The sequence below is a fragment of the Cervus canadensis genome, chromosome X (assembly GCF_019320065.1).
Source record: "Cervus canadensis isolate Bull #8, Minnesota chromosome X, ASM1932006v1, whole genome shotgun sequence".
NCBI classification, from domain to species: Eukaryota; Metazoa; Chordata; class Mammalia; order Artiodactyla; family Cervidae; genus Cervus; species Cervus canadensis.
Window position 1 is genome coordinate 39,090,939 of NC_057419.1, and position 17,803 is coordinate 39,108,741.

General features: G+C 38.7%; 1 protein-coding gene across 1 annotated transcript; it reads right to left on the minus strand.

The window, feature by feature from the left end:
• Positions 1-1,726: 1,726 nt before the first annotated feature.
• On the minus strand, positions 1,727-2,602 carry OTUD6A (OTU deubiquitinase 6A). The gene has a single exon (XM_043458001.1). It carries the CDS (start codon positions 2,600-2,602, stop codon positions 1,727-1,729), a length of 876 nt encoding a protein of 291 aa, XP_043313936.1.
• Positions 2,603-17,803: the final 15,201 nt, after the last annotated feature.

Consider the following 17,803-nt stretch of genomic DNA (forward strand, 5'->3'; position numbering starts at 1 on the left):
GGACTGGCAAGTTTTGGAAAGTGGGGGTTCTTTTTCATGCATAGCAATGAGAACACCTGTAACTGAAGCCATTTCATGTTTTCACTGAGTGAAACATCAACTCAGGATAGCCTCAACTATCTTGTTACTCCCTAAATTCTTCCCTCGAAGGCATTCCACTGCAGGTTACCACCAAGACTGCAGGCCCATTCCTCCTCCCCAAAGCCTCACCTTTTACTGTGTCCTCCCCCTTCACTCCTACTCCCTAACCCTCCAGGATTCCTTTACTGAAGTAGATTCTGGGATACAAGCTCTATATGAACTAAGCCAGCTATACAAAAACAGAGAACTAGGTATTTTAAAACTGCTTTTATTCTTTAAACACATTGCATATATTTTCTGATGTTATACATTTTATTTTAGATGTGTACAAACAACTCTTAAATGAATTCAAGCAATCTCACTGAAATACAAGATCTAAAGGTTATTTTTAAATGTACTGCAAATCATTTCACTTTTACTATTTTTTCGGCAAATTCAAGATAACAACATGTCTCAAATATTAACAAAAGCATATTGCTCAGTTTTTTTGCTTCATACCAGTTGCAGATATAACAATAGTCAACTACTTTAATATTTTAAAAATCTTTAAAAATACTTGTTATCTCTAAGAATTAAGGAAAATTACTAAGTTCCGATCTTTCACACTTCATACTGGTTGTAGATAGAACAAAGTAGACCAACTACTTGAATAAAGTTTTACCCTCTTATGTCTGAGAATAAAGGAAACTTACTTACTAGTTCAGATGTCACCCCTCACAGTAAGTTAAGCTACCTATCAGCTTGTTTCTTTTTACTTCACACCAATTGCAGATATAATAAAATAGATCAACTACTTGAATAAAGTCACATCCTTTCCTATCATTAATAAAGGAAATTAAATTGAGATCTTTCACATCTTAGAGCAAATCTTATCTAGATTATCAGTTTAGGTAAATCTATTTTCTATAGTTAATGCTTACATTTAACTTCCAAATTTAACAAACGATATTATTTAGAATTCAGCAAGCATCTAAACTACAATTAATTTGCAACCAAGAAAGGTTTTATGAAAAAACAAAGCAAAATACTAGAGGAGGTCTTGTCTGTAACTTGAGACATCTCCTGAGTAGCCCAGGTAAAGGGAAAAGCAACCCTTTCTAACAGTGCACAGTACATTTTTTCCCCAAAGAACTAAGCAAAAGTCATTCTCAAAACAAATCATTTTGATCACATCAGCTCCTTTAATTAATACATTCACAGGACAATGGGAAGATTCTGAGCTAAACTGATTTTCGCTCCACCCCCGCCCCCCAGGTGAAGAATGCATCAAACCAAGTTGCCATTTTTTGAACCTCAAAGTTATTTGTAACAAGACCAATTCTCACGGGGGGTTGGGGGGTGGTGGGGAGAGAGACCTTTCAGGGCAAGAAGTGAAAATTTGACAAACTCACTCCCCTCAGGGAGGACTATACAGATCTCTTAAGAAGCAACTCAGGGAAGATGGTAGGGGATAGAAGAGCGAGGTGGGTAGGTAGCGGGTGGAGGGCAGAGAGAAGAGGGGTGAGCTCTGAGTAAAATGAAGAAAAAAAACGAAAAACGAAAAACAAGAAAACCGAAGGAAAAAAGAAAACAGTCTACTGAGGGAGACTTGGTAGCGGCGGCTTCGGCTCCGGTGGCAACCGCCACAGCGATGACAAAGGCCGGCCTAGAAGAGACGAGGGGCTGCGCCCCCAGTGGCGCCGGCCTCCTGCGGCTTCACGGAGTTGTAGTGCTCCCCGAAGTTGCAGGTGTAGCGCACGTAGACCAGGATTAGCGGCCTCCTGGTATACTCCTCTCCAATGACGATGGCTGGCGAGTCGGCCTGGATCACTTCGATGGGGGTCTGCAGGATGTGTGACAGGGCCCTCAGCTCCAGTTGGCCTCCCCACGATGCACTGGACACGATGTCGTCACAGTAGCTAAAGAAGCGGTCGCGGCTGTAGGCGTCACCGGTTTCGGGGTCGCTGAAGAAAGGCAAGAAATCATCGATGTGCTTCCGCATGTACTCGGCAGTGCGGTTCCGCAGGCTCTCCACGGTTACGGAGAACACCAGCTGGTCTTGGATGGCACGATACACGCAGTGGCTATCAGTCGGCATATCCTTCATCTCCAGATGCTTGGCCTCCAGGATGGCGCCGAGCTTCTCTTCCTCGTCTTGGCGGAAGCTGGCCAGATACTCCATGTTAACCTCCGCAATCCTCTCCTGGCGTGTTCTCTCGAGGGCAACCCTTCTTTCGCGCTTTCTCTGTGCCCTGAGGAGGTGCGGAGGCTGGTTCTCAAGATCCATCTTGGCTAGATCTTCAGTGACAGAATCAAGGTTGCTGATACCAGGGAAATCCTCTTGGAACTTCTCCAGCTCCTGCTGGTGCTTCTGCTCCATCTCGGCCTCAAGGCGGGCCACGTCGAGATGCAACTGCTTTCTTTTCTTCTTGTCGCTCTTGGGGACCGAACTCCTCATGAGCTGAATGCGGGCCTGTAGCTCTTTCTTCTCGCGGTGGTGGCGTCGTAACATCCGCTGTTTTTCACTCCCTGAATCTTCCATGATCTTTAATGGCAGACGAGAAGTTTGGTGGCAGCTTAAGTACTACCGCCAACCTAGCTAGAGCTCTTCAACCTCCCCTGGCCACTGCGTTCTGCTCTCCTCAAGCGCCGGTTGCTCTCACCCTATTCACGGTCCTCTCTGCCATTGGCCAACGTCTCTCCATGGTTACGCCTCGTGAACACGTCTGGCACTAGGATTGGCTGTTGGAAGACCCTTCATACGCCCGCATTAGGCCCCATAGCAACGGGTGCTTCCATTTTGAGCTGGGTTCTAATTCCCGCTTTTAAGTCCCGCTTTTGTACTGTGGTGTGTGACTATTGAGCTTGTGGAGAGTTTTCACAGACTCTTAACTGCCTACTTCACGTCCTAGCCTGAACACAAGGCAGACAACTGGTCATGCTTGAGAATCACATGACAGATACTGTTAGCTGAGTGTGCTCTGACACTGGACTTCCCATTGCTCCTAGTGTTCTGGAGGCAACTTGTCTCTCTCCAGTTCTTTCGTTGCCTTGACTGATGAACACTTAATTTTGTGTGTCAGAACAAAGACATTTCCTTATGGTCCTGGGAACACAGAGTCCTTTCAGTTTAGGCCTCAAATCCACCCTGTCCCATCTCGGTGTGAGAAACCAACAGCCACTCTCATTGACTCATTCACTACAGCTAAGCAGACTTCCGCTTGTGCCAACAGAATGCACCCACCCTAAATTCCCCTTCTCCTCAGTTCCAGGCTTCCAAAATGGGCTCCTTAGGATGCCCACGAAGCACAAAAATTGGCATTTGTCAAGCCACTTACTTACGATTATTCTGAATCTCTACAAGTTCTAAAAAATAAAGTGAAATTAAACCCTTAAACTGTTCAAATATACTCCCGTCTTGCCCCACTCTGCTCACCTGTATCTTGAATTCCCAAACCAAAAGGCTCTTGAGACAACCTTCTCCTTATTACAAATGAGAGAAGTGGACATTTGTCCAAGTTGTTACATGTATCAAAAACTTCAGTCTTTTTTATTGCTAAGTAGTATTCCATGGCATGTATACACTGTTTCAGCTTTGGGTTGTTACAACCCCTGCTATAAACATCCATATACATATTTTTTTTGAGCACAAGTCTTCATTTCTTTGGGGGAAAATACCCAGGAGTGCAATTTCTGAGTCATATTATAAGTGTATGTTCAGCTTTTTAAGAAGCTATTTTCCAGAGCGGCTATACCATTGTGCATTCTCACCAGCAGTGTATACAGGATCCAGTTTCTCTGCATCCTCACCAGCATTTGATGTTGTCTTAATTTTTTAATTTTAGTCATTCTGATATATGTGTATTGACATCTCACTGTGGTTTTAATTTGTGTTTCCCTGGTGGCTAGTCATGTTCATCTTTTCATGTGCCCTTTTGCCTTCTATGCCATATCCTCTTGGGTTAAATCTTTGTTATTTGCCCATTTTATAACTGAACTGTTTTTTTTTTTTTGACCTTGAGTTTTGAGAGTTTTTTCTATATTTTAGATACTTGTTCTTTGTTGGATATGTGCCTTTCAAATATTTTCTCCCACATTGTAACTTTTCTTTTTATCTCTTGGTGTTTCTCAGGCAAAAGTTTCCAATTTTGGTAAAGTTCAGCTTATCAAATTTTTCCTCCATAAGTCATGGTTTTGATGTCAAGAACTCTTTGTCTAACCCTAGATCCCAAATAATTTCTCCTGTTTTTTTACTAAAAGTTTTACAACTTTAGGTTTTAGATTGAAATCTGTGGTCTCTTTTGTGTTTATTTTCATGTAAAGTTTGAGATTTAAGCCAAGGTTCATTCTTTTACCTGTGATTGTCCAATTGCTCCAGCATCATTTTCTGGAAAGTCTATGCTTCCTCCATTGAATTGGTTTTGCATCTTTGTATAAAACCAGTTAACCATATTTTTGTACATCTATTTCTGCATTCTCTATTCTGTTCCATTGATCAATGTGTCTATCCCTCCTCCAACACTATACAGTATTGATTACTGTGGAATAAGTCTTGAATATAGTTAGACTCTTTCTTCAACTTTATTCTTTTTCAAAATTGTTTTAGCTATTCTAAATCCTTTGTGTTTGCATATACATTTTAGAATAATATTGTCTATATCTACAAAAAATCTTGATAGGATTTTCATAGGAATCATGTTAGAGCCATATATAATTTTGAGGAGAAATGGCATCTTTACTATGTTTACTTTTCGAATCTATGAACACCTGGGTATGTATTTGTATCTCCATTTATTTAAATTTCATTGATTTTTAATGAATATTTTATAATTTTCAACATTTATGTCCTGCACATATTTTGTTAGATTTACACTAAGCGTTTCATTTTTTGAGTGATTGTAAATGGTGCTGTATTTTCAATTTTGGTGTTCACATGTGCATTGCTAGTATGTAGAAATACAGTTGACTTTTGTATGTTCATCTTGTATTCTATGACCTTGTTCAACTGACTATTTCTAGGTGGGTTTTTTTGGGGGGGAGGGGTGCATAGATTCTTTGGACTTATCTTTGTAGAGGATCATGTCAACTGTGAATAGGGACAGTTTTATTTCATTTTTTTCAATCTATATCCTTTCATTTCCTCTTTTGCCTTATTGTTGCACTGATTATAACTTCTAGCACTATATTGAATAAGAGTGGTGAATGTAGGCAGACTTGCTTTGTTCTAGGTCTTGGGCAAAGCATTTCATCTCTCCACATTATGTATGTTATTAGCGGTAAGGTTTTTGCTTTTGTTTTGGTAGATGATCTTTATCAACTTGAGGAAATTACCCTCTGTTTCTATTCTTCTGAGAGTTTTTAAAAATATGAATGGGCATAAAATTTTGTCAAATATTTTTTCTGCATCAATTGAACTGTTTGTGTGATTTTTCTTCTTTAGTCTGTTAACATGGTGGATTACATTGGTGGATTGTCAAGTACTGAACCAGTCTTGCATTCCTGGAATAAACTCAACTTGGTCATGATTTATAATTCTTAATATACATTGCTTAATTTTATTTGCTAATATTTTATTAAGGATTTAAAAACCTACCTTCATGAAAGAGATTTGCCTGTAGTTTTCTTATTCAGTACTGTTTTGTTTAGTTTTGCTATTTGGGTAATATTAGCTTTATAAAATGAATTTTAAAGTGTTCCCTCCTCTTCTGTTTTTCTAGAAGAGATTATGTAGCCTCAGTGTTAATTCTTTCAGTGTTTGGTAGGATTCTTCAGTGAAAACATCTGAGCCAAAAAATTACTGTTGGGGAAGCATTAAAATTACAAAATTATTTTCCTTAATAGTTGCGAGGCTAATCAAATTATGTATTTCATATTGGGTGGATTTTGATCGTTTGTGTTTTTTTGAAGCATTGGTCTATTTCATCTAAGTAATCAAATTTATGTGTGTAGAGTTGGTTTCTTTGTATTCCATTATTATGGTTTGATGTGTATAGGATCTGTAGTGCTTTTCCCTGCTTTATTCCTGATGTTAGTAATGTATGTCTTTCCTCTTACATTATTTGTTCTTTGTCAGTCTTTCTAGACATTTGTCAATTTTATTGATCTTTTGAAAGAATCAGAGTTTTACTGATTTCCCCTATTGCTTTTCTGTTTTCAATTTCACTTATTTCTGCTCTCAGCTTTCCTTCTCTCTGCTTGCTTTGGGTGTAGGTCACTGTTCTTTTTAGGTGGGAGCTTAGATGATTCATTTCAGGCTTTTCCTCTTTTTCTAAGGTATATACATTTAGTGCCATAAATCTCCTTCTCAGTACTACTTTAACTGTATCTCACAAGTTTTGATATATTGTATTTTCATTCTCATTCAGTATGTTGTGGGATTCCTTTGAGACTGTTTGGTTCATAGATTATTTAGTAGTGAAGTATTAGTTTCCAAGTGTTTGCAGATTTTCCTGTTATTTTTCTATTAACGATTTCTACTTTGATTCATTTGTGGTTAGATAACACATTCTTTATGATTTCTATTTATTTAACCTTGCTGCTGCTGCTGCTGCTAAGTCTCTTCAGTCGTGTCTGACTCTCTGCGACCCCATAGACAGCAGCCCACCAGGCTCTGCTGTCCCTGGGATTCTCCAGGCAAGAACACTGGAGTGGGTTGCCATTTCCTTCTCCAATGCATGAAAGTGAAAAGTGAAAGTGAAGTCGCTCAGTCGTGTCCGACTCTTCGAGACCCCATGGACTGCAGCCTACCAGGATCCTCCGTCCATGGGATTTTCCAGGCAAGAGTACTGGAGTGGGTTGCCATTGCCTACTCTGATTTAACCTTGGGGTATTGTTTATGGCCCAGAATATGTTCTGTCTTGACATATGTTCAAAGGGCACTTGAAAATAATGTATTTTATGTTATGGTTGGGTGATGTGTTCTATACATGTTGTTTAGATTCCACTGGTTGATAGTATTGTTGACTTCTATATCCTTCCTGATTTTCTGTTAAATTTAGAGGTGTTTTGAAGTCTCTAATTGTAATTCTAGTTTTTCTATTTTTCCGTTCAGTTTTATCAGGATTTGCTTCACATATTTTGCACCTCTGTTGCAAATCTTAAACATTTAGGATTGCTTTTTTTTTTTTGGTGAATTCGCCCTTTTATCATTATGTAATGCCTCCTCTGTCTCCAGTAATTTTATTTGATCTAAAATCTTTATTTGATATTAATGTAACCATTCTTTATTAATGTTTGCATGATATATATTTTTCTATCCCTTTACTTTCAACTTTCCAATATCATTATATTTAAAGTGACTTTTTTTGTAGATGACATGTAGTTGGGTCATGTTTTTTAATCTACTCTGTCACTCTCTATCTTTTAACTGGTGTATGTAGATCACTTACATTTAAGGGAATTATTGACATGCTAGGGCTTAAGTCTGACATTAACTTTTTGTTTTCTGTTTGTTCTGTGCTTCTTTGTTTTCTTTTCCTCTCTTCCTTTGGATTACTCGAACATTTTTTAGAATTCAATTTTGATTTATCTACAGGCATACCTCATAGATATTGCAGGTTTCATTCCAGATCACCACAATAAAGTGAATACTGCAATAAAGGAGTGACACCAATTTTTTGGTTTCTTAGTGCATATAAAAGTTATGTTTACACTATACTGTAGTCTATAGCATAATGTCTGAAAAAACAATGTACATACCTTACTTTTAAAATTGCTTCAGTGGTAAAAAATGCTAACCGTCGTCTGAGCCTTCATCAAGTTATAATCTTTCTGTAATAATAATATTGAAGATTACTGATTACAGATCACCATAACAAATATAATAATAATGAAAAGTTTGAAATGTTGTAATTACCAAAATGTGATACAGAGACATGGAGTGAGCAAATGCTGTTGGAAAAATGGGGCCAATATACTTGCTAAATGCAAGGTGGCCACAGACGTTCAGTTTGTAAAAAATGCTGTATTTGTAAAGTGCAATGAAATGAGGTATGCATGTATAGTGTTTCTGAATGTATCTCTTTGTATAACTTCTTTAGTGGTTGCTCTAGGTACATTTATAGTGTGTGTGTCTGTGTGCACACATATGTGTGTATTACCAAAATCTATGGTTTTGTCATCCCTTTACCCTCACCCATTTGCAATACAACTGTCTTGTGTCCTCTGTGTACATTGAAAACCATATTAGTTTTCTAATTTTTGCCTCAATCTTCAAACATAATGGACAACTCAAGGGGAGAAGGAGAGTCCATTTTATTTACCATACTTTTGCTTATCATGTTTTTTTTTTTTTTCCTTCCTGATTTTCTAGAATTTCTTCCTTTATCTTTACAGTTCAAAGAACATCATTCAGTCATTCTTTCAGGTAGGTCTCTTTGAAAAAATTCTCTTGGTTTTCCTTCATCTGAGAACGTCCTGATTTCCCCTTTATTCATTCCTTAGGGGTATTTTCTCTGGAGGTAGGTGAATTCACAATTCTTTTCCTTCGATACTTGAAAAATGTTATGTCATTTTTTGTTGACCTTTATGGTTTCTGATGATAAATTTATTGTCTTTTGAATTATTTTCCATGATTGTTAGGATGATAGGATGTTGTTTCTCTCTCTGCTTTCAACATTTTTAATTTGACTTTGTTGTCTTTCAGTCGCTAAGTTGCACCTGACTCTGTGTGACCCCTTGGACGGTAGCATACCAGGCTCCTTTGTCCTCAACTATCTCCCAGAGTTTGCTCAAATTCATGTCCACTGAGTCGGTGATGCTATCTAACTATCTCATTTTCTGCTGCCTTCTTCTTTTGCCTTCAATCTCTCCTAGCATCAGGGTCTTTTCCAATGTTCTTCACATCAGGTGCTCAAAGTATTGGAGCTTAGGCTTTAGCAACAGCCCTTCCAATGAATATTCAGGGTTGGTTTGCTTTAGAATTGACTGGTTTGATCTCCTCGCAGTCCAAGGGATGCTCAAGAGTCTTCTCCAGCACCACAGTTCAAAAGCATCAATTCTTTGGCACTCAGCCTTCTTTATGGTCCAGTTCTCACATCCGTGCATGACTACTGGAAAAACCATAGCTTTGATTATTATGGACCTTTGTCAGCAAAGTGATATCTCTACTTTTTAACATGCTGTCTAGGTTTGTCACAGCCTTCCTGTCAAGGAGCAAGCACCTTTCAATTTCATGGCTGCAGTCACTGTCCACAGTGATTTTGTAGCCCAAGAAAATAAAGTCTGGCACCGTTTTCATTTATCCCCTTCTATTTGCCATGAAGTGATGGGACTGGATGCCATGATCTTAGTTTTTTGAATGTTGAATTTCAAGCAGCTTTTTCACTCTGCTCTTCCACCTTCATCCAGAGGCTCTTTAGTTCTTCTTCACTTTCTGCCATTAGAGTGGTATCATCTACATAACTGAGGTTGTTGATATTTCTCCTGGCAATCTTGATTCCAGCTTGTGATTCATCCAGCCTGGTATTTTCCATGATGTACAAAGCATATAAGTTGAATAAACAGAGTGACAATATACAGCCTTGTCATACTCTTTCCCCAATTTTGAATCAGTCAGTTGTTCCATGTCCAGTTTTAACTGTTGCTTCTTGACCCACATACAAGTTTCTCAGGAGACAGGTAAGGTGGTTTGGTACTTCCATTTCTAAGAATTTCCCAGAGTTTGTTGTGATCCACACAGTAAAAGGCTTTTGAAATAATCAATGAAGCAGAGTACATGTTTTTCTGGAACTCACTTGCCTTCTCCATGATCCAGTGAATGTTGACAATTTGATCTCTGGTTCCCCTGCCTTTTTTAAAAAAAATATTTATTTTTTAATTGAAGGATAATTGCTTTACAGACTTTTGTTGTTTTCTGTCAAACCTCAACATGAATCAGCCATAGATATACATATATCCCCTCCTTTTTGAGCCTCCCTTCCATCTGCATCACCATCCCACCCCTCTAGGTTGATACAGAGCACCTGTTTGAGTTTCCTGAGCCATACAGCAAATTCCTGTTGTCTATCTCATTTATGTATGGTAATGTAAGTTTCCATGTTACTCTTTCCATACATCTCACCCTCTCCTCCCATCTCCCCATGTCCATAAGTCTATTCTCTGTGTCTCTTTCTCCACTGCTGCCCTGGAAATAAATTCTTCAGTACCATTTTTCTAGATTCCATATATGTGCATTAGAATACTATATATCTTTCTCTTTCTGACTCACTTCACTCTGTATAATAGGCTCTAGGTTCATCCACCTCATTAGAACTGACTCAAATGCATTCCTTTTTATGGCTGAGTAATATTCCACTGTGTATATGAACCACAACTTGTTTATCCATTCATCTGTCAATGGACATCTAGTTTGCTTCCATGTTCTAGCTATTGTAAATAGTGATGCAATGAACAATGGGATACATGATCTTTTTCAATTTTGGTTTCCTCAGAGTATATGCCTATGAGTGGGATTGCTGGGTCATATGATTTTTTTTTTAACTTAAGTCTTTATTGAATTTGTTACAATATTGCTTATGTTGTTTAGGTCCTGGTTTCTTGGCCATGGGGCATATGGGATCTTTGCTCCCCGATCAGGGATCGAACCTGCACCCTCTGCATTGGAAGGCAAAGTGTTAACCACTGGACCAGCAGGGAAGTCCCCATGTGATGTTTTTATTCCTAGTATTTTAAGGAATCTCCACACCATCTTCCATAGTGGCTGCATCAATTTACATTCCCACCATCAGCACAAGAGCGTTCCCTTTTGTCCACACCCTCTCCAGCATTTATTGTTTGTAGACTTTTTGATGAGGGCTATTCTGACTGGTGTGAGGTCAGAAACTACCATTGTAGTTTTGATTTGCATCTCCCCAACAATAGGCGACGTTGAGCATCTTTTCCTGTGTTTGTTAGCCATCTGTATGTCTTCTTTGGAGAAATGTCTGTTTAGGTCTTTTTTCCACTTTTTGATTGGGTTATTTGATTTTCTGGTATTGACTTGTATGAGCTGCTTGTATATTTTGGAAATTAATCCTTTGTCAGCTGTTTCATTTGCTATTATTTTCTCCCATTCTGAGGATTGTCTTTTCACTTTGCTTATAGTTTCCTTTGCTGTGCAAAAAGTTTTCAGTTTAATCAGGTCCCACTTGTTTACTTTTGTTTTCATTTCCATTACTGTAAGAGGTGGGTCATAGAGGATCTTGCTTTGATTTATGTCATCGAGTGTTCTGCTTATGTTTTCCTCTAAGAGTTTATAGTTTCTGGTCTTACATTTAGATCTTTAGTCCATTTTGAGTTTATCTTTGTGTATGGTGTTGGGAAGTCTTCTAATTTCATTCTTCCACATGTAGCTGTCCCGTTTTCCCAGCACCATTTATTGAAGAGGCTGTCTTTGCCCTATTGTATGTTCTTGCCTCCTTTGTGAAAAATAAGGTACCCATAGGTGCATGGGTTTATTTCTGGGCTTTCTATCTTGTTCCATTGGTCTATATTTCTGTTTTTGTGCCAGTACCATACTGTCTTGATGACTGTAGCTTTGTAGTATAACCTGAAGTCAAGAAAGTTGAGTCCTCCAGTTCCACTCTTCTTTCTCAAGACTGCTTTGGCTCTTCAGGGTCTTTTGTGTTTCCATATGAATTGTGAAATTTTTTGTTCTAGTTCTGTGAAAAATGCCATTGGTAATTTGATATGGATCACATTGACTCTGTAGATTGCATTTGGTAGTATAGTCATTTTCATAATATTGATTCTTCCTACCCAGGAACATGGAATATCTCTCCATCTGCTTATGTCATCTTTGATTTCTTTCATTAGTGTCTTATAATTTTCTGTGTACAGTTCTTTTGTCTCCTTAGGTAAGTTTATTCCTAGATACTTAATTATTTTTGCTGCAGTGGTGAATAGGATTGATTCCTTAATTTCTCTTTCTGATTTTTCATTGTTAGTATATAGAAATGTGAGTGATTTATGTGTATTGATTTTGTATCCTGCAACTTTGCTAAATTCACTGATTAGCTCTAGTAATTTTCTGATACTATCTTTAGGGTTTTCTATGTACATGTCATGATACATACATCTATGTATGATGTCATCTGCAAACAGTGAGGGCTTTACTTCTTCTTTTCCAATCTGGATTCTTTTTATTTCTTTTTGTTCTCTGATTGCTGTAGCTAGGACTTCTAGAACTATGTTGAATAACAGTGGGTAATGTGGACACCATTGTCTTTTTCCTGATCTTAGGGGGAGTTCTTTCAGTGTTTTGCCATTGAGAATGTTTGCTGTAGGCTTATCATATATGGCTTTTACTATGTTCAGGTAAGTTCTTTCTATGTCCATTTTTTGAAGAGTTTTAATCATAAATGTGTGGTGAATTTTGTCAAAGGCTTTTTCTGCCTCTATTGAGATTATCATATGGTTTTTATCTTTCAATTTGTTAATATGGTGTATCACATTGATTGATTTGCATCCCTTGCATCCCTGGAATAAACCCAACTTGATCATGGTGTATGAGCTTTATGATGTGTTGCTGAATTCCTCTGCCTTTTTGAAACCCAGCTTGTACATCTGGAAGTTCTTGGTTCACACACTGCTGAAGCCTAGCTTGAAGGATTTTGAGCATAACCTTGCTAGCATGTAGCTTGAACATTTTTTGTTATTGTCCTTTCTTGATATTGGAATGAAAATTAGCCTTTTCTAGTCCTGTGGCCACTGGTGAGTTTTCCAAATTGCTGACATATGAGTGCAGCACTTTCACAGCAACATCTTTTAGGATTTGAAATAGCTCAGCTGGAATTCTATCACCTCCACAAATTTGTTTGTACTGTTGCTTCCTAAGGCCTACTTGACTTCACACTCCAGCATGTCTGGCTCTAGGTGAGTGACCATACCATCTTGATTATCCAGGTCGTTAAGACCCTTTTAACATAGTTCTACTGTGGATTCTTGCCACCTCTTCTTAATCTTTTCTGCTTCTGTTAGATCCTTACCATTTCTGTCCTTTATCGTGACTATCCTTACATGAAATATTCTCGTGATATCTCCAATTTTCTTGAAGAGATCTCTAGTCTTTCCCATTTTATTGTTTTCCTCTATTTCTTTTCATTGTTCATTTAAAAAGGCCTTCTTATCTCTCCTTGCTATTCTCTGGAACTCTGCATCCAGTTGGGTGTATCTTTCCCTTTCTCCCTTGCCTTTCTCTTCTCTTCTTTCCTTGGTATTTGTAAAGCCTTCTCCAACAATCACTCTTTGCCTTCTTGCAGTCCTTTTTCTTGGGGATGGTTTTGGTTACTGCCTCCTGTACAATGTTATCGACCTCTGTCCATAGTTCTTTAGGCACTCTGTCTACCAGATCTAATTCCTTGAATCTATTCACCACTGCCACTGTATAATCATAAGGGATTTGATTTAGGTCATACCTGAATGGCATAGTGGTTTTCCCTACTTTCTTCAATTTAAGCCTGAATTTTGCAATAAGGAGCTTATGATCTGAACCACAGTCAGCTCCAGGTCTTGTTTTAGCTGACTGTATAGAGGTTCTCCATCTTTGGCTGCAAAGAATATAATCAATCTGATTTCAATATTGGCCATATGGTGATGTCCATGTGTAGAGTCACTTGTCTCTGGTGTTGTTGAAAAGAATGTTTGCTGTGACCAGTGTGTTCTCTTAACAAAACTCTGTTAACCTTTTTTTTTCTGCTTCATTTTGTACTCCAAGGCCAACCTTGCCTGTCATTCTGGGTATCTCTTGACTTCCTACTTTTGCACTCAAATCCCCTATGATGAAAAGGATATTTTTTGGTGTTAGTTTTAGAAGGTGTTGTATGTCTTCATAGAACCAGTTAACTTCAGCTTCTTGGGTATCAGTGGTTGGGGCATAGACTTGTATTACTATGGTGTTGAATGATTTGCCTTGGAAACAAACTGAGATCATTCTGTCATATTTGAGATTGTACCCAAGTACTGCATCTTGAACTCTTTTGTTGACTATGAGGGTTACTCCATTTCTTCTTAAGGATTCTTGCCCACAGTAGTAAATTATAATGGTCATCTGAATTAGATCCGTCCATTCCCATCCATTTTAGTTCACTGATTCCTAAGATATTGGTGTTCAGTTTTGCCATCTCCTGCCTGACCATGTCCAATTTACCTTGATTCATGGACCCAACATCCCAGATTCCTATGCAGTATCGTACTTTACAGCATCAGACTTTACTTTCACCACCAGATACATCCACAACTTAATGTCATTTCTTCTTTGGCTCAGCTACTTCATTCTTTCTGGAGCTATTAGTAACTGCCCTCCAGTCTTCCCCAGTAGCATGTTGGATGCCTTCTGACCTGAGAGGGCTTATCTTCTGGTGTCATAACTTTTTGCATTTTCATACTCTTCATGGGATTCTCTAGGCAAGAACACTGGAGTGGCTTACCATTCCCTTCTCCAGTGAACCACATTTTGTCAGAACTCTTCATTATGACCCATCTGTCTTGGGTGGCCCTACAGGGTATGGCTCATAGATTCATTGAGTTACACAAGCTGCTTCACCATGACAAGGTTGTGATCCATGAAGGAGTTTATTTGTCTTTAATTTTCTGATATTTGACAATGAGGTATCTTGTGTGCATTTCTTTGGGTTTGATCCCATTTGGGTTTTGCTCAGCTGCTTGGATCTGTAGATTTATGTGCTAAGTCACTTTAGTCATGTCCGACTCTGTGTGACCCTATGGACTATAGCCCACCAGGTTCCCCTGTCCATGGGATTCTCCAGGCAAAAATACTGGAGTGAGTTGCCGTGCCCTCCTCTAGGGGATCTTCCTGATCCAAGGATCAAACCCAGCCTCCTGCAGCTCCTGCATTGCAGGCAGATTCTTTACCACTGAGCCAACAGAGAAGCCCCTGTAGGTTTATATCTCTTACAAAATTTGAGGCATTTTCAGCCATACTTTGAGTACTTTTTCAGCCCCATACCTTTTCTACTCTTTTTCTGGGACTCTGCCAGGAACTTTAGATACTTTGCTGTTGTCTCACAGGTCCCTGAATCTCTGTTCAGTTTTAAAAATTAATAGACTGTGTTTTTTAGAGCAGTTTTAGGTTTACAGCAAAATTGAAAGGAAAATTATATAGTGTTCCTGTATCCCCCTGCCCCACACAGGTAGCTCTCTGCTCTTCAATTAATATTCTGCAGCAGAGTGGTACCTTTGTTACAATCAATGAAAAACTGATGCATCATTATCACCCCAAATCTGATTGATATTAGCATTCACTTTTGGTGTTGTACATTCCATTCATTTGGGAAAGTGTATAATGACATGTATCCACCATTAAAATATCTTACAGAATAGTTTCACTGTCCTAGAAATCTTCTGTGCTTTACCTTTCCAGCCCTCTTTCCCCTCTAACCCTTTGCAACTATTGATCCTTTTGCTTCTTCATATTGATCCTTTACTTTTTGCAGAATGTCATATAATTGGAGTCTTACAATGTGAAGCCTTTTCATATTGGCTTCTTTGACTTAGCAATATGCACTTATAGTTCCCGCATATTTTTCCATGGCTTGATAGCTCATTTCTTTTTGGCACTGAATAATATTCCATTGTCTGGATGTACTGCAATGTGTTTATCCATTACCTACTGAAGTTATCTTGGGGCTTCCAAGTTTGGGGCATTATGAATAAAGCTGCTAAAGCCATTCATGTGAGGCTTTTGTGTGTAGATCTAAGTTTTCAACTCATTTGGGTAAATGCCAAGGAGCATGATTGCTGGATTGGATGCTAAGACTATGTTTAGTTTTTTATGAAACCATCAGACCATCTTCCAAAATGTCTATACCATTTTGCACTCCTACAAGCAATGTATCAGAGTTCCTGTTGCTCCATATCCATGCAAGTATTTGGATGTTTTCAGTATTTTGGATTTTGGTCATTCTAATAGGTGCATAGTACTATCTCATTTTAATTTGCAATTCCCTAATGACATATGATGTTGAACATCTTTTCATATGCTTACTTGCCCTCTGAATATCTTCTTTGGAGAGATGTCTGTTCAGATATTTTGCCCATTTTTTAAATTGAGCTGTTCATTTTCTTATTCAGTTTTATGATTCTTTTAGTATTTTGGATATCAGCTTTTCATTAGGTTTGTTTTTTGCAAATATAGTCTGCCATTGTATGACTTGTCTTCTCATTCTCATGATTAATTTTGTTTTCAGTTTGTTTTCTCTTCAGTCTGTTGTTCAGGTAGGGTAATTGTTATTGTTGTGTCTTCAAGTTCATGATTTTTTTCTTCTGTCCCTTCCATTCCTTATTGAGCCTACCCATTGAATTTTTTTTCCTTTATTTATTTATTTTTTTCAGTGGGCCCATTGAATTTTTAAAAATTTTTTGCCCATACCCTGCAACATGTGGGATCTTAACCCTTACCCCCTGCTTTGGAAGGTGGAGTCTTAACCATTGGACAGCCTAAGGAAATCCCTCTATTGAGGTTTTAGTATGGGTTATTGTATTTTAGGTCTTAAATTTTCCTTTGGTTCTTCTTTATATCTTCTATTTCTATTTTGAAACTTTCTCTTTTTCTCTTTCCCTTTCTTTGCTGGGATTTTCTCTTTCCCCACTTGTTTCCAGCACATTTGTTGCTTGCTGAAACATTTTTATAGTGATCCATTTAAAGTTTTTTATCAGATAATTCTAACATCTCTGTCTTCTTGGTTTGGGCATCTGTCTATTGTCTTTTTCTTTTTTTAATTCAGTTTGAGATCATCTGGTTCTTGAGTGTTATTTGTTTGCAACCTGGGCATTTGGGTATTATGTCATTGGGATAAATGAGACTCTGAATCTCACTTAAACTATCTATTTTGGCTGGCCTTGTCTGACACTGCCACCAGTAAGGAAGAGGGCTGTCACACCATTACTACCAGGTGGAGGTAGAAGTCTAGGTTTCTCACTTGGCCTCGACTAATCCCAAAGGGGGACTCCTCATTACTACTGGACAGGGTTGAGAGTTTCTGTTCCACACTAGGTTCCCACTGATAGCTTCCTGCCTGGGAGGGGTCTGAATGCAGAGTTACTGCTTCTTTTGTTACTATCTCTTCTGACCCTTGGGATGCGAGGTTGGTCTCTTTATCATTGGGTGATGGTGAAATTCCTAACTCTTGGTTAGATCTTCTCTGACCTTATGTCAGGGGCAGAAGGTGAGGGGCAACTCATTACTGCCAGGTGGGGTCCCCACATTGTCTCTGCTGACGTGGTGCATGTGTGGCCTGTGGAAATAAAAGTCTCTTCTCTGTAACTGGCCTTCTCTGATACCACACCAGCAAGGAGGGGGTTGGGAGTATTGGGACATGTCATTACAGCCTCAGGAGGATGGAAGTGTAACTTGCCCCCTTAGCCTTTGCTAGCCTAGTGGGGGTGGGGTCAGGGCCACAGTTTGTCCTCTGGTTTGGGTTGGAGCAGAGTGGTTAGTGTCTAAAAATTTCCAGTCTTGCTAGGTTGATCTTTCCTAAGTCCTTTGGTTAGAGAGAGAAGGCTTTAGTTGGGGCTCTTTCTGTCTGCACTTGTTGACGTATCTGGGTTACTGGCTTCTTCTGCCCCAAGTATGGGATATATGAGGCAAAAAACAAAAATCACATCTTTCCTCTCATCCTAAGGACTAGGTGGCCTACCTTTTTCTCTACACTTGTCAGAGTCTTCTTATGTTTGTTTTATACACAACGTCCAGGGATTTTAGCTGCAATAGCAAGAGGAATAGGGCAAGGTGCAGCTATTCCATCTT

What these genes read in the sequence shown, in the direction of transcription:
- OTUD6A (XM_043458001.1), bottom strand. Translation starts at nt 2,602, where the DNA reads ATGGAAGATTCAGGGAGTGAAAAACAGCGGATGTTACGACGCCACCAC.